The following is a 24,734-nucleotide window of genomic DNA, read 5'->3' on the forward strand; positions in this document are numbered from 1 at the left end:
CTGTCTCGCGATATGCCGGCAGCCGGGAACCAGACAGGAACGAGCGCTGCAGCCACGCCGGGGTCTCGGGGGTGAGTATAGCTTTATTTGTTTTAATTTTTACGGTTCACACTGTATAAATCCATGCTGTTTGCATGGATTTATATAGTGTGACCTAGCCAGGGAGATGCAGAAATGCTGCAGAAATTTTCTGCTTCATTTCTGCATCGTGGGCACATAGCCTTTATGCATCGTGGGCACATAGCCTAATAGTACACAGGGCCACCAACTACAACACACTGTACATAAGCAGCCAATCAAAACCGGGGCCATAACTAGTGACCAATCAGAAGGCTGGACACTTACTGCTACCAGCAGGCAGAGGAGCGCGTCATCGTCCCCCTCGGTGCAGCAGGCGGTTATGTCGGCATTGCTCCGGGGCTGCACACAAGCGGCAGCTGCTGTACAAACCGAAAGTATCATCAGTATCAGGAAGCGGGAGACACTGACCCGCGTCAGCTGATGGGTGAGGGGGAAGCTGATTGGACGAGGATCACGACACGCCCCCTTACTAGGCGCCTTGCAGCCAAACATAATATAACCCGAGATTTGCTGTGTTCTGTCTTTCCGTCGCTTTACGGCTGCTACCAAGGGATGGTCATATATGACCTGCAGCCACTACCACTGTACACATGGCGGTGCGCTGGCACTAGAGCGGCCGCACAATCTGTCCCTGCTGTGTGTACACGGGTGCTGCAGGGTACTGCGCCCTCTCATGGCTCCAGACACCTCCCAGTGCCGGCTGGCACCCCTCCAGTGACTCCTTCACCATGTCACTGGAAGAGCAGGAGAAGCAGATCCTGAAAATGATTCAGTTTGGCAAATTCCCTCTCTGCCAGGAGGAGCTTCAGAGGAACTCCAGCTTACTGACTGCCCTCCCTGGCAGGCACTTTGGCAGGTCTGGTGACACTGCTCTGCATTATGCAGCCCGCCATGGTCATCTTCCTGCGCTCTGCTATCTACTGGAGGTGGTGGGAATGGATGTGGAGGTCCGAAATAATGACTACAAGACGGCGCTCCATGAGGCGGCCTCCATGGGCCACAGAGACTGCCTGCTGCACCTCCTCTGTAAGGGGGCACGGGTGGACTGCCTGAAAAAGGCCGACTGGTAAGAGAAGGCGCTGGTCATGGAGCGCTGCCTGGTGTGTTGGCGCTGTCTACTAGAGTGCCATAGCACGGCTGGTAGGAAAACATCTTTAATAGGGTATTTTAGTGGCAAATGATACATGTCTGATCCGTGGGGGTCCGCCCTTTGGAATCTCAAACGTATTGGCAGCTCAAATGCCCAATGGTGTCACTGCCCAGAAGAGGAACAAAATTGTAGAAGAGTACTGTTGCCACACTAAAAGTAGAGCATACTATGCCAGGGGTGGGACAGGATTAGCTTGTAGCACTCCCAAGTGCCGTACTAAAGCATAAAGGGATGTCCCCATCTTGGGCACTGTATGGAGAAAAGTATTGAATTATCATCTAATCATTGAAATCAGGTTTTCTATTAAGTCCCTTTACCGCAGGTGTATTAATTTCAGCAGTCGGCACTTACAGATAGTTATGATAGAACGGGTCATGCTAAAGAGCCCCCCAATACCAGCGCAGTCCTGTAATAGGAGCCCCCGTTATCAGCACGGTCTTGTAATAGGAGCCCCCCAATACCAGCGCAGTCTTGTAATAGGAGCCCCCGTTATCAGCATGGTCCTGTAATAGGAGCCCCACGTTATCAGCATGGTCCTGTAATAGGAGCCCCACGTTATCAGCATGGTCCTGTAATAGGAGCCCCACGATACCAGCGCGGTCCTGTAATAGGAGCCCCACGATACCAGCGCGGTCCTGTAATAGGAGCCCCACGATACCAGCGCGGTCCTGTAATAGGAGCCCCACGATACCAGTTCAGTCCTGTAATAGGAGCCCCTCGATACCAGTTCGGTCCTGTAATAGGAGCCCCCCTGATATCAGCGCAGTCCTGTAATAGGAGCCCCCTGATATCAGCGCGATCCTGTAATAGAAGGCTCCCCGATACCAGCGCGGTCCTGTAATAGGAGCCACTGGTGTAACCAGTCAGGTCATGGCATTTCTTCCATATCACATATTCAGCTGGGTGTTATTATTGAAAAGTGTGAGAAACCAAAGCAACATGACCACAAAGAGGCAGACCCCATAAAGTTACAGTATGGGATCCGTCAAGTGCTGGGGTGCATAAAAGTGACAGGGCTCTGGCAGTGCTCCTCCTTGCACAAAGGAGGAGGTAACGGTCCTGCTGCTGGGTTGTTGCCCTCCTATGGCTCCCTCCACATCTCCTGGTATCTGCTCCATGCTCTGGACACTGTGCTGACAGACACAGCTACCCTTCTTGCCACAGTTCGCACTGATGTGCCATCCTGGATGAACTGCACTACCTGAGCAACTTCTGTGGGTTGTACTGTAGACACCGCCTCATGCTACTGTACCTCTAGGGGTGAGCGCAATGGCAAAATGAAAAAGTGACCAAAACAACAACCAAAAAGGATGAGAACAGAGAAATGGTCTGTGGTCACCACCTGCAGAACCATTCCTTTATAGGGGGTATCTTGCTAATTGCCTATCATTTCTACCAGTTGTCTGAAATTGATTCACAATCAGTGTTGCTTCATAACTGGACAGATAGGTTTCACCTTCTCATTTAAAGATTTTTCTGTATTTTCTTGACTATGAAAATTGTACATTCACACTGAAGGCATCAAAACTATGAATTAATACATGTGGAATTATATACTTAACAGAAAAGTGTGAAACATCTGAAAATATGTCTTATATTCTAGGTTCTTCAAAGTAGCCACCTTTTGCTTTAATGACTGCTTTGCACACTCTTGGCATTCTCTTGATGAGCTTCAAGAGGTAGTCACCGGAAATGGTCTTCCAACAATCTTGAAGGAGTTCCCAGAGATGCTTAGCACTTGTTGGCCCTTTTGCCTTCACTCTGCGGTCCAGCTCACCCCAAACCATCTCGATTGGGTTCAGGTCTGGTGACTGTGGAGGCCAGGTCATCTGGCGTAGCACCCCATCACTCTCCTTCTTGGTCAAGTAGCCCTTACACAGCCTGGAGGTGTGTTTGGGGTCATTGTCCTGTTGAAAAATAAATGATGGTCCAACTAAACGCAAACCGGATGGAATAGCATGCCGCTGCAAGATGCTGTGGTAGCCATGCTGGTTCAGTATGCCTTCAATTTTGAATAAATCCCCAACAGTGTCACAAGCAAAGCACACCATCACACCTCCTCCTCCATGCTTCACAGTGGGAACCAGTCCATCCGTTCACCTTTTCTGCGTCGCACAAAGACACGGTGGTTGGAACCAAAGATCTCAAATTTGGACTCATCAGACCAAAGCACAGATTTCCACTGGTCTAATGTCCATTCCTTGTGTTCTTTAGTCCAAACAAGTCTCTTCTGCTTGTTGCCTGTCCTTAGCAGTGGTTTCCTAGCAGCTATTTTACCATGAAGGCCTGCTGCACAAAGTCTCCTCTTAACAGTTGTTGAAGAGATGTGTCTGCTGCTAGAACTCTGTGTGGCATTGACCTGGTCTCTAATCTGAGCTGCTGTTAACCTGCGATTTCTGAGGCTGGTGACTCGAATAAACTTATCCTCAGAAGCAGAGGTGACTCTTGGTCTTCCTTTCCTGGGGCGGTCCTCATGTGAGCCAATTTCTTTGTAGCACTTGATGATTTTTGCAACTGCACTTGGGGACACTTTCAAAGCTTTCCCAATTTTTCGGACTGACTGACCTTCATTTCTTAAAGTAATGATGGCCACTCGTTTTTCTTTACTTGGCTGCTTTTTTCTTGCCATAATACAAATTCTAACAGTCTATTCAGTAGGACTATCAGCTGTGTATCCACCAGACTTCTGCACAACACAACTGATGGTCCCAACCCCATTTATAAGGCAAGAAATCCCACTTATTAAACCTGACAGGACACACCTGTGAAGTGAAGACCATTTCCGGTGACTACCTCTTGAAGCTCATTAAGAGAAAGCCAAGAGTGTGCAAAGCAGTCATTAAAGCAAAAGGTGGCTACTTTGAAGAACCTAGAATATAAGACATATTTTCAGTTGTTTCACACTTTTTTGTTAAGTATATAATTCCACATGTGTTAATTCATAGTTTTGATGCCTTCAGTGTGAATGTACAATTTTCAGTCATGAAAATACAGAAAAATCTAAATGAGAAGGTGTGTCCAAACTTTTGGTCTGTACGGTGTAATATATATATATATATATATATCAGTGTTTTGGCGTCACTGTAATTTTTTCCCCATTTTTCAGGTTGTTGTATGATAAAATGAATGAAGTCATTCAAGACTACAACTCATCCTGCAAAAAAATAGACGACCTCATATGGCTATGATGGCTTGGCCCTTAAAGGGTTAAAGAGACAATCTGCCTCTAGTGTTACGCCTCATACAGACATCCCTTTTTTTCAGTGTGCTGGACCCATTTTACCATCTGTGTCATTCGTCTTTTTTCTCGCATGAAAAAAAATACATGTTTTTTTAAAAATTCCCCCAAATTCCCTATGAACTGCTCATTTATAAACAGAATCTGGATGATATCTCATTGCTAACCCTTTTTTTTTTTATCTCGAAAGGGTGAATTTGGTTCACAAATTAAATCTAAATCAGATATTTTTTTTCGTTTTCTTGCAGACACATGCTGAGAAAAAAATGGACATCTGAACATGGCCATAGAGTAGAATGAGTACATGTATTAACTGTGAAAAAAGCGGATAGAACGTGTATGAGAGTAACAGACGTCTGAATGGGGCCTTATATTCATGTTGCAAGTCATTTAGGTGCATTTCTGGGATTCTAGTTTTACATAAGAGAGTAAATGGTTATGGAACATAGTAAGAAAAAATCTTTGCGGAGCAGGAATAACCTCCGTAGCATCAGGCACAAGTATATGCAGAACTCCAACGTACTGTCATTTAGTACCTGTCAACTCTGATCAATGACAGGATTTCCCCAAATCGTGTCTACCAAAGTAGGCAAACCAGGCACATGCTGTCTAGACCAGCACCATTTCATTGGATAACTAAGGCCATGTTCACACCAAAACCCTGACACATTCATCAATGTGTGGATTCTGCATGTAACATGACAAAATCCACAAGCAATGCATGTGAAAGAGGTATTTTACATGGTCTGGAAAAATCTGGATAGAATAAGAAAAGTTTTTCAGAATTTAAAATTCATGTTCATTATTGCATTGGATTCTGCGCAGAAAAGCCACCGATTAGCTACATTGAACTGTAAGGGGTTAATCGGCCTTCTTAATCGTCTAAACCGTTGTAAATATCTGAAATTTAGCTGCAGATCACCTTCAAAATCCAAGAAAGATTTACCCAAATGTCTATTTTTCTAATATTTTTATTTTTTTGGTATAACTACTAGTTAATTGAATTGAATTATAGTGATGGAGGCACGATTGGTATCTTATGGTCTATTATGTGCCGCCAAGAGCAGCTTTTCTTTTTCTTACAAAGTTGACACATTTTCTCATATAATGGTAGGACCTATCAATTTTAGGACCCCCCTGATGATGGCTTGCACAAGAAGAAATGTAGATGTCCTCAAAGATCTCATTGAGCACAAGGCCGACCCCAAGCTGAAGAATAAGGATGGATGGAACAGTTTCCATATTGCATCTAGAGAGGGTGACCCTGCTGTCATCACCTATCTGCTCGATACCTTTCCTGATATTTGGAATACGGAGAGCAAGATAAAGAGAACACCGCTGCACACTGCAGGTAGTGGCCTTTGTATGAGGCACAATTTACTATTGATGGTTTCTAGGTAAATGTTATAATATAACAACTACAAAAAAGCATACTAAGAGTTATCATATGCATGGTTGTATTTTCCCATACAACCTCTAAGGCTGTAACCTTTAAGTCCATTCAACCTACATATTTCACATGACCCATTCTTAATCCGTATAAATCTAACAAAAAGGAACTGAGAAACCAGTGGCATTTTCCATCAGATACCATATTACAGAAATATTTTCACTAGAAACCCTGCTTCTACGGGCGAATAACCTCTAACTACTGAACATCACAGGGTGGCTTGAAGAGTGCCTACAGGTCCTAAGCATAAAGACTCCCCATACTACCATACACTGCTGGGCAGCATCAGGATCTTCTGGTGGGTCCTTGCTTCTCATTCAAGGGCTCTATAGCTGCAGACCTCATGGCCACTGTCTGTGTCCCAACACTGGGCCCCTCCACTGGTCCGGATATCAACAGTATCTGTAACCTAAGGCTGCAGAAACTGTTGACTACAATGGTGGAGTAGAAAGCCAATGGTGATGATTGGTAGGTTCTGCATCATATTTTTAATGTGTGAATATCTTGTTTCCATATGCTGAGACCCAGAACTTATAATTTATTCTTTTGTGTCTGGAACTGTACAAGGGCTAGTTCTTTTTCAAGGCAATATGAATTTTTATTGCCACCAATTTAGGGTACAGTACACACAACTCTTTTTTAAAGGGGCAAATGACTTGGATGACCTATCCCTAGGACAGATCACTCATACTGTATCAATGGAGGTCCGACACCCAGCACCCCTGCCATCAGTTATAGTAGCCTCTAGCAGTGGTTGGTTGTAAACCTTTATGGAGCTACGCTGCACAGCTCTCTCCCAAGTGTCATTTTGCATTATCATTAAATAGGTTTTCCAGGCCAGTGCTAATGTGTAGTATTAGGCTATGTTCACACATCATGTTTTTTTTGCGTCAATTTTCTGCAGCAAAACCTGATCTTCAAGGGCATATTATTCAGGATATTTCTTGCAGTTTTGGTGATTTTTTTTTTTTTTTTTAGTGCGTTTTTTTTCAGCGTGCTTCTGTCTTTTTATGCATGTACATAAAGTTCTGTGAAAAAAATAGCATCAAAAACGCTGAAAAAAATGCTGATACAAATTTGATGCATTTTTTCAGCGTTCTTTTCACCAACCATTACCCTGTGGGTGAAAAAACGCTAAAAGAAGTGACATGCTCTATTTTCTAAAAAAAAAAACATGCAAAGCACAAAATCCTGAACAAAAAAAAACATGATGTGTGAACAGAGAATTCTGGTTTCTCATAGACTTTGCTGGTAATGCAAAAGGCAGCTGAAAATTTGCATAAAAAAAATGCTGAAAAAACCATGATGTGTGAACATAGCCTTAGAATTCGGCTCTTCTTTCAGTTCCATCGATCATCACGATTCACACGCATGTGGTCTTATGCAGACTAACTTCTCTCCCTTCTTAAAGAGGTTGTCCAGTATTTTTGATTAATGACCTACCTTTAGGATAGGTCATCAATGTCTGATTGGTCGGGGTCCGACACCGCTGCTGACCGGCTGTTATCCGTGTCGGCGACCGGAATGACTCACTTAAGGAGCTGCTCAGTCTTCTGATAGTGGCCGCTGCAGGGCACTACACATTCGCCTTCTATTGATATGAATAGGAGACGAATGTGCAGTACCCAGCCTCGGCCACTATCAGAAGATAGAGCAGCTCCGCAAGTGAGTATCACCGGCCGCCACCAACACCGATAACAGCTGATCGGCAGGGGTGCTGGACCCCAACCAATCAGTCATTGATGACCTATCCTCAGGATAGGTCATCAGTCAAATAGTAGTGGACAACCTCTTTAATATTTAGAGAAAAAAACAAGGGGTGGGGTGGAGAAGCGCTGTACTTGTGTGAATCTGTATTTAAAATGGGGTGCACGTGTGGATGACAATTGTCTGCTCACCTTAATGGGTTGTGCAGACCGCACAACCCGGGTTTAGCAGCCACTGATGCTGATGGCGTTACCACTGCGTCCACTGTGTATACTCTGAAACCGCGGATGGAGCTCCCAATCATGTGGTTCCGGGTGTGGATCACATGGGTGGTGACATCACGGCAGGACCTATTGCTGGAAGCACATCCAGTTCCCTGCAGCCCCGAGCCACAACTCCCAACTAGAAAGGTGAGACAATATACAAAGTGTTGTGGTCAATTAGGGCGCCGGATACTGAACAGAGCACTTTAATATTTAGAGAAGCAGGAAGATTAGCTAGTTGGCACATCACTACAAGTTTGCAAATCTCTTGATGACCGATCAGACTGGAAAACAGTTGAATATACATTGTATTTCTTATGGCAATACAATACGATACAGTGCCTGGCAAAAATTAGGCCTGGTACGAAAAAAACCCCTTCAATGAAAGGTCGGCCCTCAGAATCAAGACCTCTTGCCCAGTGTTTCCCAGCCCAACACTGCCGCTGGGTATGAGGACTGTGACCTAGTGATTTACAGGGCACGGATGGATTGATATAGATACTAGAAATATACAGTATCTATATTAATATTACAATCCTTATATATATATTTTTTTTTTATCAGCAATGCATGGATGTTTGGACGTGGTACAGATTCTTCTAGAAAGGTAACATTTTAATACTTTGTATTGTTTTTTTTCATGACGCTAAAACCCTATTTAAAGTGGCTTTCCAAGCTCGGTAAAAACTTGTCCAAGTTGGCCTCCCTGCATCCTTGGCCTCAGCGGTCAGTCTTTGGCCAAATCAGTTCAGCTACACCAACCATCAATTGTTCCAGTTCTGACTTTGATTTTTAGTATTATGTTACATTACAACTTTGCATCTAATTGTCTATTTGGTCACATCCCAACACCTCTCATGATAGGGAAAATATTGTGAAAGAGACACAACATTCTCAGGATCGTGGAGGTTCCAGAGGACAGATCCTTAGGGTTGACATATACTAGCTAAATGTCATCACCTGTTGAGATGAAAATACCCTGATATCCCCTTTCTGACATGGCAATTTCCTGTTTTTGCTATTTAATTTTTTCTTCCTTCCTTCCTTCCTTAGCCATAACTTTTTTTAGATTTTTCCATCGATATAGCCATTTTGCAGGATGAGTTGTATTTTTGAATGACAACATTCGTTTTATCGTACGATATATTGGAAAACGGGGGAAAATTCCAAGTGGGCCGAAATTGCGCAGATGTTTTTTGGGTTTTACTTGGGTAAACAGAAATGTTAAAAAGCAGCTACAGTGCTATGAGGACAATCCTGTAAGATAGTTGCCAATACTTAGATGAAAGTAAAGGTAAATAAGAATCTTACTTGGTAATGCACCACCGTTGATCTGGGAGCTTTACATTCAAAAAGGTGAATCAAATTGGAATAGAGGTGGTGCCGAATTTGCTTCTCTATGCATGTAAATAAAAATCTGTAACTAGATCTCAATGATTGCAAGCAGAACATAGAACTATATATGTAATACCTAAAAGAAAGGTGAGAGAGACCGTACTACCTGAAAAGTGGGTTGAGGGGTGTCCTTCCTAATAGTGACTAGTGATCCTCTCACTTCCGCCAATAGTTAGGACAGTTTTAGTGACATCAACACTAGTTTCCTTCGTCTGGGAGTAGTGGAAGAGAGCAGATTTTTTTATTTATTTATTTTACTCACTTATACGTATACCGCCATTAATTCCACAGCGCTTTACAGACATTATCATCACTGTCCCCATCGGGGTTCACAATCTAAAATCCTTATCAGTATGTCTTTGGAGACATAATAGTGTGACATATATCATGAGAGGGTTAAAGTTGATCTGTCATTTAAAGGGAATCTGTCAGCAGGTTTTTTCTACCTCATCTGAGAGCAGCATGCTGTATACAGAGAGACCCTGAATCCAACAATGTATCACTTACATTACTGGGTGCAGCCGTTCTGACAGAGTTTTTAGAGTTAGCAATGCACCAGATCTGAGACAGATAACCCCGCCCACACCACAGCTGACCCCACCCACACCAGGCTCTCTGTGGACAGTGAGCTGCTTCTCACAGGAGGGGGCGGAGTCAGACTAGCATGCACGCGCTGCTATAGCTGATCTAGTCCAGACAATGATAATCACCAGGGGATAAAACCTTCAGTGTAAGTAAACAGCACACAGCCTGATAAGTGATACATTGTTAAATTCAGTGTTTTTACCCCTACCTCATGCTGTGTATTGGTTCACAAAATAGCTGCATATTTTTAGTTCATAAATAGAAATGGCTAAAACCATCACTATGTTAAAGAAACCTCACTAATACATGAAAACTGGGAGAGTTATTTCTGTGATAATGTCGGCTTAAAAAGAGTTGTCACGACATTGATAATGATTAAAATTGCAAACTACTTGTAAAACAAGCAACTTTGCAGTTTTAATATTATTAAAATTCCTCTCCATTCTCAAAAACGGAGGGACTTAATTTTATTATGTAATACTCATTGCATGCTTAGTACACACAAGCTCTTTTCAGTAGAGCTCTGTAAGCACTGATCTAAATCTAGCTGTAATGTCCATGCTCTCCTCTGATGCTGCTGCAGTGCCGGAGAGTACGACAGATTAAAGGGAAGCAGTTATTTAAAGTCATGCTGCATAAACTATGGACAGCATGAATTAGAGCCTGACAAAACTAGTCCAGTGTGGCCGCCGGCTGGCTTCTCCCTGCCCCGATCACTATGTCTGAGCAGGGCAGCGCTCTGATTTATGATACTCGTGGTTTGTGCAGAATGAATCGAGACAGATTCCCTTTACACCTGAAAAATTCTCTTTACCTCTTTTACGCAAAATGATGTATAGGGCATTGCTGAGGTGCCCATGTATGGAGGAGGCTCAGCAGTTGAGTTTTCTCCTCACGCGGTAGATGACAGCTATGTATAACATAAGTGTATAACAGCAGTGGCCAGAGCTGAGTGTTATGTTCTGCAACTAAGGAATAGGAGGGAAAAGCTGTCCCTGCGCTGAGACTCTGCTTAAACCCTACGCTGGGGTGGGTGCCCTATTCCTTGTGAATAGCCCCACCGACGATCCTGCACTGAACTGAAACGAAGACCTGAAGGAAGGGGAAAGGAGTCCCTAAAAGATCTAAGGACTGGGAGCAAAAACAGGTGACCTCCTAAAAGAAAAGTTAGTTGCAGAAACAAACATTAAAGGAAACAAAACCGGTGGAACAAGAAGTCCCAGGATATCAATTGTCCTAAGCAAAAAGAACTAAACCAGGCTACTTAGCCAGAGCACAAGCGTAACAACACTGATGTTCAGCGAGGAATGGGAGACAGGTGCTGAGTAATATAGAGTGAGGAGATCACGTGACCAAGACACCCAGCACCTGAGGAAAAGACTAGAAGCCAGCAAACCACAAAAAGATGGCCGAAAAGTAAAACAACATAGATTCTAACACTGAGCTGCAGTTGCTGCTGTTAACCATTTAAATACTGCTGTCAATCTCTGACAGCGGAATTTACGTGGAGTGATTGCCAGTGCTCTCATGCACTGGACCCATCAGTCCCTCGCAACGTGATCGCGGGCGACTGACGTGTTAACATTTTGCTTGGATGCCACTGAAGGCCCTCAACGCTGCCATCCTGGTTCTCCTGTGAAGCTCACAAGCTTCAGCTATGAATTTCATAGGAGTCACCGATTTTCAATCTAAACTGTATAGCTGTTCTGTATATATATTATAAGATCAAAGATTGCATTAAGTCCCCCAAGGGGAAGATAAAGTAAATGAAAAAAAAAAAAAAGTTTTTAATAATATTAAAAAACAAAACCTCGTATCACCCTCTTTTCACCCATTAAAAAAAAATATATATATATATATATCAACACATCCTTATTAATTAACTTATATGTTAAAAGTTATTTATTGAGAAAAGAAAAAATCAAAACACCATAATTATGGTATTTTTTTGGTCACCTTTCCCTAAAAAATGCAATAAAAAGTAATGACAATGTTTTGTGTATCCCAAATTGGTATCAATACAATTGTAAGCTCACCATGCAAATAAACATACCTCAGCTCCATCAACGGAAAAATAACTTATGGGTCCTGGAAAATGACAGTACAAATGGGAAAACTTTTTTACATACTTCTAATAAATTCTCACCACTTTAATACAAAAAATACAAGCAAATTTGGTATCGCTCTCATTGTACTGACCTGGAGAATCATGTTTCCAGGTCACTTTTACCATAAAATGAACACTGAAAAACAAAACCTAAACATGGAATTGCATTTTTTTCACCATTTCACCTGACTTGGATTTTTTAAAATATTTTTTTCCAGTACATTGTATAGTAAAGTGATTGGTGTCATTCAAAACTATATCTCATCCTGCAAAAAACAAGCCCTCATACGTCTATGTCTATGGAGATATAAAAAAAAGTTATGGCTTTTGGAAGAAGTGGAGAGAAAAATGCGAATGTAAAAAAATGGAATATTGCCTAGTCCCTGAGGGGGTTAAACATGAAAAACATCAGTCATTAAAAACCATTATCATTAAAAATGATAGGTGCGGCTATGATCCAGATTGTAAGGACAGCTGTGGAGTAACGCCATTCATGGATGCAGTGCAGAATGGACACCTTCAAATTGCCAATCTGCTTATAGAAATTAAAAAGGTATGTCTCTAAGGAATACTGTGTGATCATAGAAATAATTAAAAATAAATGTTTCTATACATTTTTAGCTCAATCATATAACTGTATGGTAAAACAGCCCATGTATATGCAAAATGAATAAACGAGCTATAAGAAGGGAATAGAATACTAGATACTGAGTCCTGCTGTATTCGGCCCCTGACCTCGTCCTCTGTGCACAGTCGGGGTATGTTCACATATGGCAGCACGGTGGCTCAGTGGTTATCACTGCAGTCTTGCAGCGCTGGGGTCCTGGGTTGAAATCCCACCAAGGACAACATCTGCAAGGAGTTTGTATGTTCTCCCCCTGTTTGCGTGGGTTTCCTCCCACACTCCAAAGACATACTGATAGGGAAATTAGATTGTGAGCCCCCAATGGGGACGGTACTGAAAATGTCTGTAATGCGCTGTGGAATTAATAGCGCTATATAAGTGAGTAAAATAAATAAATCAATATGGCAGATTCATTGTAAGCTTCATACAGATGATTGAGACAAACAGAAAATTCTGTAACAAATCTGAATAAATACTAATAGGGGGCAAGCTGTCAATCATCACTGATGGGCCGGAGTGTCCAGATTATGAATATTCAAGACTCAAGGTGGCTATGCAACAGGGTGGATTTGATTTAAATCGAACTGATTTAAATCACGATTTAAATCACTAGTCAGTAAGGCTTGATTTAAATCAGTGATTTAAATCAAAGTTTCTACCTAAACTAGTTCTTGCTACTTTACTTTAACATGCAAGTAGATGAAGATTTTTAGAATCACTTTTTATATTACTTTTTTCTCCCCAGTTTAATGGGTTAATCATTCATATTTGGACACCACTGTTCTGTTATACTTAGGAAGGAGAAAAATAATCCTGACCTTAATAACAATTTAAATAGATTTATTCAACTGAAACAATAACAACATTACAGCATAAACTATTTGCTTAAACAAACATCCATGTTTGTTAACTAATTTGGCTAAACAAAATATATATATATTTTAAGAAACTTAGACTGTCAGCCCAGCCGACACATGAAAAACTTAAATACTACTGTCCCTGCTGTCCTCTGTAGCTCACTCGTCGTCATCTTCATCATCATCTTCTTCTTTGTTCCTATTCATAATCTGGAAAAGAAAAACAAGCTTTCCTGCTTTATTGGGTCCCAACCAATTTCTCAATTTAGAATGAATGAGTCCAAAGGAAGAGAATATTCTTTCAACGCCTGCAGAAGAAGCTACTGCTGTTAAAAGTGAAATCATTACTTGAACAGTCTCTAAATCCAAGCGCTTAAGTGACTTCCACCAGTTTACTGGTGTGACCTTCCTTAAAATATCTTCAGCAAACATATATTTCTTGAATGGTTCCCCCTTAGCTCTGAAGTTTATTATAGTTGGCATTAAAGATGGATGATTGCTGGATACCCATGTCATAGCTAACTCCTCTTCCTCAGCACTTAGGTTTTGACCCTGATATTGGATATTGACAATATTTGCCAAAAAATGAGCTGGAGTCAGTGCTTGTCCCATTCGTTTGTTTACTGCTTGTAATTTAATTCTGTCCATGTGTAGTTCTGTTTTTAAGTGTTCACTCAGTTCCTTCCAAATTTCAACAGCATCCGCAATAAAACAGCTATTTTTCTGTATTTTGTTTAAAGCTTGAGAGATGGGTTTCAGGAAGCTCAGCATATGTTCAACATTTCTCTTAAGCCCAATGTTGAGGATTTTGGCCGTGACAGTGCCATCTATTTTATCTCAATTTTCTTCACAAAGTATCATCAGAATAGGCCAGTTTTTGATATACTGCTCAAAACAGTCCAGCACAGAGTTCCATCTAACATCTTGTGGGAGCGTTAGCTTGGTTCCACCCATCCTTTTCAGAGCTGCTGCAGCAAAATGATTATTACGGAAGTATTTAGCAATTTCAACAACATTAGCCTTTATTTCTGGAACACTTAAGTCTTTGGCTAAGAGGTGCAGCAAATGAGCACTGCAACCATATGTTATTAGCAGCTTTGTATTCCCTCCCTGCTCTTCTAAATTTCTTCTCATCTTGGATACGTTTGCAGCATTGTCAGTGACCAAACTGCGTACTAGACATTTGAATTTTTGTTCACATGCTGTTATAGCTTTTACTGCCACTTCTTGTAAGTATTCTGCTGTGTGTGCATTTCCTGACGTATCAGTTGTTTGTGCAAGGAAGACTTTACCTTCTTCTGTTGTTATACAAGCACATACAATAGGATCATTGTGGACATTACTCCACCCATCAATACTTAGGTTAACAATTTTACCCTCCAGAGCTGTTGCACATTGCTCCATTTCTCTGTCATACACTTGATCCAGCAGTTTCCCTGCAACATCAGCTCTGCTCGGTGGACTGTATCCTGGTCTCAGTGACTGAACCATATTAATGAAATGTGGGTTCTCAGTCAGACGGAAAGAAGAGTTCGTTGCATAAATAAACTGGGCAATTTTTTCATCAATCAACTCTTTTTCTACTCTGCTCGTTCTTATCACAAACCTATCTATGGTGGTTCCAGGAGGTAAAGTTTTTTCTTCCTTTTGGGTGATGGTGATATGTGGCTGTGGGTGTCTGATGATGATGCTGCTGCTAATGAAGCACTATCCTGGATGGATAACTCTGAAACTGTAGAACAGGATGATGGTGATCTTGGAGGTGGATAGTTTCCAGAATCCATGAATTCCCCTAAACAAAAAAAGTCAATGCTGTTATTTTATTGTTTATACAATTTCTGCTTATTGTACACAACACATCACTGCCTCTGCCCCAAAAGGAATATTTGTTTTTCTTCATAACTGTACCAAATGACAGTAACATGCAGTAATAATAAGAAATATAATTTTTCTCACACAAGACAGTTCAGTCTTTAGAAATAGGATTCAATAAAAATGTTTACCAACAGATCCTGCCTGTTCAGAAGTGTTTCTTTGGTCATCTTCATCACCGCACTTCTCATGATGTTGCCTCATTCGCGCCACCAGGCCTTGCATCGTTTGCATTTTGCACGCACGCATGCCTGCGTTACCGATAGGCGAAGGAGCTTCATTAAATTATTCCCAAACTGGGTCTCTTTTACGGCCTGCTACCATTATAAGGAAAGAATGTAATAAACCTCAGATCGTACACACAAACAGATCCAGACTTGTCTGTCTGTGGCTATGCTGCAGTATTGTGCTCAAAGTTTCACTTTCATTTTCTTGTCTGCTTGCCCTTCCTCCTCCTCACACTTAGATTCACATTCTTCTTGTGTTGTGCAGATCTATTCCACTCCAAACAATCAGAAACATATTGTCTAACTTCTTGGACTTGGCACTGAAGGGGTTGATTCTGTATTCATAGGTTTGTAGAACAATAGGATTAAGGTCTTTTTCTCAAATCTGTTCATGTTGTAACATTTTTGCTGTGAAGAAGAGGCTGGGACCTCTGCGGAGTCAAATTCAGTTTTGAGAACTGCGTAAGTAAAGCGAGCGTCTGTGATAATATAGGAGAGAAACTGCCCACTAATCCTACAGAAACCTCTGGAAGAGCATGGCATTGTGAATGTTACACATATACAGCCTTTATTCTACTGAGTTAAACAACTCAGCTTTATCTCATGATGGAAGAACCTTTGGATGGTAAAATATTTTCCTCAAAAAGCAGTTTATTGAAAAAAATCCGATTTAAATAAAAAAAATCAGATTTTTTTGATTTTTTAAAAAAAAACATTTATTTTTATCCACCCTGCTATGCAAGCTACAACTATTCAGATTGCTGCAATGATAACCTTTTCACAAAAAAATGCTCTATCCGTTGCTATAGATCGGCATGCTTGTCAATATTTTGTGTGGTTCTCTGAGATGGCAGCAGGAAACAGGTGAGAGAATTGCTTTCAGGGACGGGCATACTGTAATTTTATTATTCCCTCTTGGCGAGTGGGTCATAAACACTGAACAATGGTTTCCAGCCGCTGGCACCATCACCAGTTGTAAGAACAGGCTGGTTCTGGTCCTGCTAACCTTGGAAAATGGGCAGGGTTTATTATTACTAATAGAAATGCATTTACTTACTTTTTCCTTATCTTTGTAATAACCTATTCGCTTACTGGTAAGAGATAATAGTGCCCTACATTTGTCTGTCACCAGGTCTGCTATACCGCTGTGGATAACTTGGGAGTACAGGCACTGCATCGGGCTGCCGTTACAGGACAGGACGAGTCGCTTCAATACCTGGTGTCCCATCTTGGTGTCAACGTGAATGAAACAGCAACATCTATGCAGCTGAGCGCACTTCACTATGCTGCTAAGGTCAGTTCCTGTTTGCTGGGTTGAACCAACCACTTGTTTATTGGTGGCTTGTCACATTTGGGGGTCTCTGCAACTGCTAGGCCACCACAGTTTCCAAAATTACCTGAGACAACAGCCTGTAAAATGGGATACCAGCTTCTTAAGGGTACCAGGGCAACATAAATTACTAGCACTATGTTCAATGTATCAAGACCTCACTATTTACAGTGTTTTGATGCCACTTGCACTTTAGCTTACTCGTAGATCCTATGTCTGTAGCTTCCTGGCTTGACCACAAGCTTTGTCTTCCTTCAGTCACTGCAGAGTCTGAGTTGCCTATTGATCAAGTCATCAGGCAACGAGTCCTAGCACGATGCTGGACTTTGGTGCTTAAACCATGCTCCAAGACAGTTATGGGCCACTGATTACCCTTTCAGACCTACCAGCCTTTGTGGCTCTCCCCCTTTCTCTTAGCGACTCCTTTGATGGCTTCCATTTCTGAGGCCTGTTTCTTTCTCTCTCGCACTGCCCTCATGTGGTAGTCAGACAATCTCCACTTCTCCTCTGATTTTAGTCACCCCGATATCATTCACGTACCACTCATTGGTTTGCTTCTTTGTCGCTGACTTGGTCCAGACCACTGCTTAGAGTCACAGCAGATTTCACAGTCTCTTACTACTACACTTTTTGTTGGCCATTGCCAAGAACAGCAGCTTATCTTGTATTCAGTGTTTGGAGCTTTGCCTTTTCTCCAGAGCTGATAGTAGCTGATCAGTAGGGGTGCCAGGTGACGGACCCCAATGATCTGATACTGATCCCCTATCCCAATAATAGGTCATCAGGATCAAAGTAGTGGACGACCCATTTCCTTTACTATTTTAATTGTTCATGTGTAGTTTTGCACTTGCATTTCTCTTATGATAGCTGACTAATCACTGTGATCACAATGTTTATTAGAAACAAATGAGAAAAATTTCATGCAAGTCCTATGCTTGTTCTGATTGATGAAATTATTTCCCATAGTCAAAAACCAATGGAATTAGTATGGTAGACATGATGATTATCTTGAACATTTGTCAATTATAGCAAGAGAGTTAATAATTATCATTACCTCCACAGCCACCTACACTTATTGATTGTGTTATCTTAATGCAGGAAGGGCATATTCATTCTTTGTCAACCCTGTTATCCCTTGGTGCTGATCTCAACAGCCAAGATGTAAAAGGAAGATCAGGTAAGATTGATGACATTCTCCTGTCAAAATGTAACTTGTGGAGCACATTAAAGACGCTTTGCCACTTGCACGAAAAAATCTTGTAAAAATCCCTGAGCTCCCCTGATTTTGTGTTTTTTTTTTTTTTTTTCTCTTTTGTGCTGTCTCACTCCATTGCAGAGATATTCACATTTGTTGCTTTTGGAGTGAAGTATGTGAAATCTCTGCTTGCAGTTCAACTGGGCCTTTCTTCAGAGTCTTCTCTGGGGTGTGCGCTTTCACCTCTCCCTCCTAGACACTGCCAGTCACAACTCAGCAGTGTCTAAGGGTACATTCCCATGATCACACCTGCGCTGCGTCCAAAACGCTGCGTTCTACATTAGAAGCACAGTGGATGGGATGTATAGAAATCCCATGCTCAATGTGCTTGTTTTTGACACTGCGTAAACTCACCCGCGGTGCGAGTTTACGAGCCGCATCATGTTAATTTCTGTAGTGGATTAGGTTCCTGATGCCGACGCCACACTATCCGGATTGTAATTTTGATGATTCTGTTACTGATTACGGCATTTTTGCCTATTCTCACAACTTGCCTAAAGCTGCGTGTACACTGATGAAGGTCTTCTTAGACCGAAACATTTGTTGCATTGTACTATTATATCATCATTAAATTGTTCAAGAGTTGCATAATCCTTTGAGTGGCAAGTTTTTTCTACATAAATTTCCGTAGTGGAGACGCTAGTCTCCACTGCAGATTTTGACCAATTGAATGTCATTACATGCAGTGGATCCGCATGTACTGATAAAACAAGCGCTGCGCTTTGGACGCAGCAAAAATCCGCTGCGTCCAAAGCGCTGCTGGTTCCTGATCGTGGAGACGTACCCAAAGACTGCTAGATCAGCTGCCGAGCTGTGGTTGGCAGTGTCTAGAAGGGAGGGGTGAAAGCGTTGAGCTGAAGGGTGACATTGAGCTGATTTTCAGATATTATTTTAAAAGCTAGTGATATGGTGTTGTTCAGTTAATAACATCTTCAATTTTAGATTGTTGTACTACTTATTTTACATGCTTACAATAAAAAGCAGGCACATTTTGGATAGTCAGTTTTCCTTTTAAAATGCATCGCACAACTAACTTTGTATTTTTCTCTGCAGCTCTTCACATGGCTTGCTCTGGTCAGCGTGCAGGATGTGTTGACTTTCTCTTGAAATCCGGGCTTAAAGACACAGCAGATTTCAATGGGACATTTGCTAATCAGCTTGCCAAAAAAGATGAAGTCATGAAAGTTTTTGCACTTTTTCAAGAACAAGATAGAAAGGAAACTTAATGATCTATATTGTCTGTAAAAAGAGAATTGTACATAGGTTAATGCAGTGGCATATAGACTTGTGCAAGTATATTGTAGTTACAAAATAATTGTCAAAATTAAAGGGAACTTTTATGTATATGGCAGAGTTGTCAATAAAGGACAGGAAGGTGGCACCCGGTGGGGAGTAGTGAAAAAGGCTAAGGCATTCTGAGTGCATCACGACGCCCCCAAGCTAATTTGCATGTGGCTTCAAAGCTCAATTTATCACCGCTGGCACGTCTGATTACTACAAACGGAGTATCCTTTTAATTACTGTTTTAGGACCTATACATCAATATCACTATTTTCATTCGTAAAATCATGCTGATAAGTTTGCCCCATAGGATTTAAAATAAAATCAGGTTAAAAAACATACAATCATGCATTTTATAAATAAATTAATTAAAGGGGTATTCCTATCTCCAAGATCCTATCCCAATACGTAATAGGTATAATAATATTAGCATATGCCTCCAATTAGAAATGTAGTATAGTTCTTCTGATTCGCTGTGTTGCTTACCCCATGTGCAGGGCATTGCAGTAGCTTAGGTATCTATGGTTACAGTCACTCATATAATGACAGTTAGTTAGTGGTTACAAAGCTACTGCAATGCTCTGCACATGGGGTAAGCGACATAGCAAATCAGAAGAACTATACTACATTTCTGCTTGGAGGTATTTCCTAATATTATTATTATTACACCTACTACATATTGGGATAGGATCTTGGAGATGGGAATACCCCTTTAATGAAATCTAAATCCTGAAAAATGAACATTAATATAAAAACAGCCATAGCTGTGAGAAGGAATAGAGAAAGCAAGTTACTGCAATGTTACTGGAGCTGAAAAGAAGTTCAGAGAAGCTATTAGAGGAGAATAACTGGAAGAAGAATAACAGTGGATATGTTTTTGTGCCCTCTAGAGAAGATAGAGGAGAAATTGATGTGTGAAAGACTGCTAGGAACAATCTAGAAAATATTTTGCAGCCAGGAGAGTCCAGAGGTCCACTGCAGTTGGAGAAAGTCAAGATCTACAGTGTGGAGGGACTTGTGAGAATTGATAACTTGGCTAAGGAAGATTAGGACTGTCTCACATGGTCCATGCTCGGCCGGAATACCTCACCCAGCCACTAGGTCTTCTGACCTAAGCTAACTGCCTCATATGTGCATATGAGCCTATGATGCCATTAGCCCAGGCCAGGAGGCCAGTCAGTCAGGCCGGATATTCCAATCAGAGCACGTTCTTTGAACAAAAACCACTCAAAGCCTTCCCTAGCAGGGACACTGGGGACAAGGCTGCTGGAACAATACTTGCTTGTGCTACAGATTGAGGACATATAAGTGCCCCAAGTGTATCCAGTACCACCACCTGAAACTGTTACCTCGTTGCCTCTGTGTTAGAAGTTGTGTATGCAAAGAATTGATCCTGCTATCAACTTTGCCAGTTTCTTTTTAAGTTCTTCAGTAAAAAGAATGGTTTTCCAATAAATTTTTTTTTATTTTTTTTTTAATACAAATTAAATATAATGCATATGTACTAGAAATGACACCTACGTGAAGTACAACTTGTCCTGCAGAAGAAAAAAAACATCAGTACGAAAATGAAAAAAATAAAGTTGGGACTGAAAGAATGCAAAGAGGTAAAATTACTCTGGTCTTTTTTTATTCAGCTCTTCAGCCACTTTATCATGATGTAGCCAGTTTAACATACAAAAAAGTCTTCTTTAAATACATGAACATATAAGCTTGTCTGTGCTCTCCTTTCTGAGTTATGACAGATGCTGATATCAATGGTGGTTTCCCACGTTTGTGTGTTGATGATGCCAGCACTGTGATGCAGAAGATAGATGGATTCATCCTATGCAGGTTCCTCCTATCCTGAAAGCTCGGATTGACATCTTTCACGCTCTTAAGGATCGGTCATACAAGGATATAATTGACACGGAGCACACACAGACCTATTATAGCTAGAGATGAGCGAACCGAAACTGAAAAGAGAGAGAGAGAATTTTTCATCTCAAAAGTCCGGGTCCCCATTGTTTTGAATGGGGTTTGGGTCCACTCATCTTTAATTATAGCCAGTGTTCATTTTCCGATTTTCTCGCTTGTGTGGAAAAATATTGTAGCATGCGCTACTTTGGTCTGTTTTACAGACCGGAATAATACATGCAATGTAAAGACAGCCCCATCCGCAATATGGACAACCACATCAAGCCAGTCACGTCCGCAGTTTATGATTGCGACAAATCCATTTTTCAATATAGTCGTCTGAACATGGCCTTACTGTGTATAGGGAAAAATCTGTAAATCAGTGGCATGTAGGTGATGAGAGCCTACATATGATGAATCTTACTGAACCTCTACTTCGTAGGTCCAGCATCAAGCTGCGGATGTTAAAGGGTGTATATCAGCAAAGAATAACCATTCAAAAAAGTACAGATGCCCCGTGCACCCTTGGTGAGGCCAAACAGTCCAGTACACCTTCCCACTTACTTTTTTCCATCTATCTCCACCCATTCTTCTTTGATTGACAACTCAGGCTATACAGAGCTAAAGAAGGGAGGCGATAGGTGGAAAACAAGTATGTGGAATGGTGCACTTAAATTTTTGGCCAAGGGTGCACCCAACACCTGTACTTGGTTTGAACAGTCTGTTTTTTCACCACTGTTGATCCATGTTAAAAAGATAAAAAAAACAGACATGGAATGACGTACTCTGGTCCATTTTGCAGAAAGAGTTTGCTTATTCAAGGGAATGGTTGAGTTACTAAAAAATGGAAAACTCACTTATGGCATCTGTGTTTTTTCTGTCACCAATGACGGCACAACGAGAGAGGGGATCCGCCCTTCAAGGACAGGAAACCTTCAAGATAAAAAGGGCGGCGCCTCTCTCCGCATCAGTGGTTTCCTGTCCTTGATGGGGGACCTTCCTTCTCGTCGGTGGCGACAGCAAGTCATCTTACCTAGGCCGGGGCCGGTTGGTGCTGGCCGGGCACAGTCTCTGCTGCGGCCGGTCCCGTGGTTCCTGGAAGCGCTGTGGGGGGCGCCGACATGTGGTCTCCCCGCGTGTGGGTGAGGGTTTGCGGCACCTACACGGCATGGTAGCCGGCAAACCCCGCGTCCCGGATGTGACGTCACGGGGCGCGACCGGAAGTGACGAAACCGGAAGTCGCGCCCTGATGATGCGTGCGGGGACCTCTGACCCCGTGATGTCATTTTCGGGGGAGGTACCGGAAGCTGCGGGGACGCCGGCCGGTGATCTCCCTGGCACAATAAGGATACTTAAGGGTAGATCACCGGCCAGGCAGGGGCGCAGTGCAAATGGCTTCACAGCAGCCCTCCCCACCGCATCAGCAGCAAGAGCAGCAGTCCATGCTGCAGCTGCAGCAGCCCGAGGAGATGGAGCAGCCATGGCAGCCTCGGCGCCAGAAGCACACCCAGGAGCAGCGTCCATCGCAGAGCAAGAGCAGTGGGCGTTCTGGGACTCGCAGCACCAGGGATTCAAGATCCAGCCGGCATAGCTCCTGCAGGATCGATGATTCCGCGGTCTCCCGAGGAGAAGTATCGGATACCATCCTGCCTCCCGTTCCGGTACCCTGTTTTTATCTACTAGGTGGTGAGTGAGCTATGTGAAAGTCGACCTATTAATGTAGACGTTTTTTTGTTTGTCTCTCTCTTCTCCCTCTCCTTCCTCCCTTATATGGTCAGGATGTCCCTAAAAAATGTACAGATTATGTGCACTGTGTGAACGGGGTCTGACTAAAGACTGGCCCAAAAGATTGCCAGCCATGTATTGAGGAAACCATTTCGGAGGGAACCCCGGATTTTTCTTCAAATCTAAAAACTCTTATTAGGTCTGAGGTGGAAAAATCATTTAAGTCATTTTCCCAAGCATCCCAGGCCCATGAATCCGACGAGGGAATGCTGAATGACTCCACTGACTCTTGCTCTTCGGATAGCGAGGCAGGCACAGGTCATTGTTTTCCCCTGGAAAGTGTGGATAGCTTAGTAAAAGCCGTCAGGTCCACAATGGGGTTAGTTGACCAGAAGTCAAAAAAATTGGTACAGGATATTATGTTCAGCACCTTGGATCGGAAAAAACATAGAGTTTTCCCGATTAATGATAAGGTGCAGGGACTTATCAAGGAGTGGGATAGGCCGGAGAAAAAGGGTCCCCTTCCATCCTCCTTCAAAAGGAAATATCCCTTTAGTGAGGAAGATACCGCTTCCTGGAATAAAGCCCCGAAGATGGATGTTGCGGTATCCAAAGCTTCTAGAAAATCTTCTCTCCCTTTTGAAGATACAGGGATGCTGAAGGACCCACTGGACCGAAAGGTAGATACCTTCCTTAAGGGAACTTGGGAGTCATCGGCAGGGGCATTGAAACCAGCCATAGCAGCAACTTGTACCGCAAGATCCCTTATGATTTGGTTAAACAGGTTAGAAGACCAGGTTAAGAACAACGAGTCACAGGACTCCATTCTGGCCTCTCTACCTGTATTAAAAGGAGCAGCGGCCTTCTTATCGGACGCCTCTGCGGATTCTGCCAGATTAGCAGCAAGATCTGCGGCCATGTCTAATGCCGGCCGTAGAGCAGTCTGGTTGAAATGTTGCCCGGGGGACATACAAACGAAAGGAAAGCTATGTTCTCTTCCGTGTGAGATTTTCTTTTCGGTGCCTCTCTTGACACAATTCTGGAGAAAGGTGACAACAAAAAAGGATTTCCTAAATCTTCCTTCTCAACTTTTAAGCAGTCCTTTCGGAGGAAGAAATTTGGACGCAGAAGGACGTCCACAGAACAATCTAGATGAGGAGGATTGTTCCAGGTAAGGGAAAGGGTTTTTGTTCGGCGGGCCCTCCCATGATAGTCGCAAACCGCCAAAATGACACTCTATCCCAGGTGGGAAGGAGGTTCTCTCTCTTTCTCCCAGCCTGGGAAAGGATCTCTTTCAGCAAGTGGATCCTCAATTTAGTAAAATCAGGTTTAAAACTGGAATTTTGGAGGAACCCACCAGAGAAATTTATCCCGACTGCCTTAAGATCCTCTCTACCAGAACAGCGGGCACTGGAAAGAACGTCTTGCTGGAGGTATCGCCACAAGAAGAAAGAAGAGGGTTCTATTCCCCCTTGTTCCTTATAAAGAAGCCGGACAATTCATACAGAGTCATCCTCAACTTGAAAGGCCTAAACAAATTCCTGAACATTCCATCATTCAAGATGGAAACGATAAAATCAACGATAAGCCTTCTGTTCCCCGGCTGCTACATGGCAGTGTTGGACCTAAAGGATGCGTACTACCATGTGCCAATCCTTCACGACTTTCAAAAATACCTCAGAGTAGCCGT

General features: G+C 42.4%; 2 protein-coding genes across 3 annotated transcripts in view; one reads left to right on the forward strand and one right to left on the reverse strand.

Annotated features, from left to right (window-relative positions):
- FBH1 (F-box DNA helicase 1) overlaps positions 1–512 on the reverse strand; it is a 104,606-nt gene extending 104,094 nt beyond the window's left edge. The window contains exon 1 of the mRNA XM_073652465.1: positions 346–512. Coding sequence (XP_073508566.1) covers position 346 — 1 coding nt within the window. The 5' untranslated portion in view covers positions 347–512. The remainder of the gene's footprint in view (positions 1–345) is intronic.
- Positions 405–21,048, forward strand: ANKRD16 (ankyrin repeat domain 16). 2 transcript variants are annotated; one of them, XM_073652466.1, is made up of 7 exons: positions 405–1,147; positions 5,600–5,820; positions 8,454–8,496; positions 12,421–12,529; positions 16,690–16,851; positions 17,950–18,064; positions 19,196–21,048. In XM_073652466.1, the coding sequence occupies exons 1-7, from the start codon at positions 810–812 to the stop codon at positions 19,366–19,368; spliced, it is 1,161 nt and encodes a 386-aa protein (XP_073508567.1). In that variant the 5' UTR covers positions 405–809; the 3' UTR covers positions 19,369–21,048. The 2 variants fall into 2 exon arrangements, with proteins under 2 accessions (XP_073508567.1, XP_073508568.1); XM_073652467.1 differs by having other exon boundaries at positions 414–1,147; positions 17,986–18,064.
- Positions 21,049–24,734: the final 3,686 nt, after the last annotated feature.

This window comes from Phyllobates terribilis, unplaced genomic scaffold (genome assembly GCF_046119375.1).
Source record: "Phyllobates terribilis strain yellow unplaced genomic scaffold, ASM4611937v1 Scaffold_11__3_contigs__length_659146591, whole genome shotgun sequence".
Lineage (NCBI taxonomy): Eukaryota > Metazoa > Chordata > Amphibia > Anura > Dendrobatidae > Phyllobates > Phyllobates terribilis.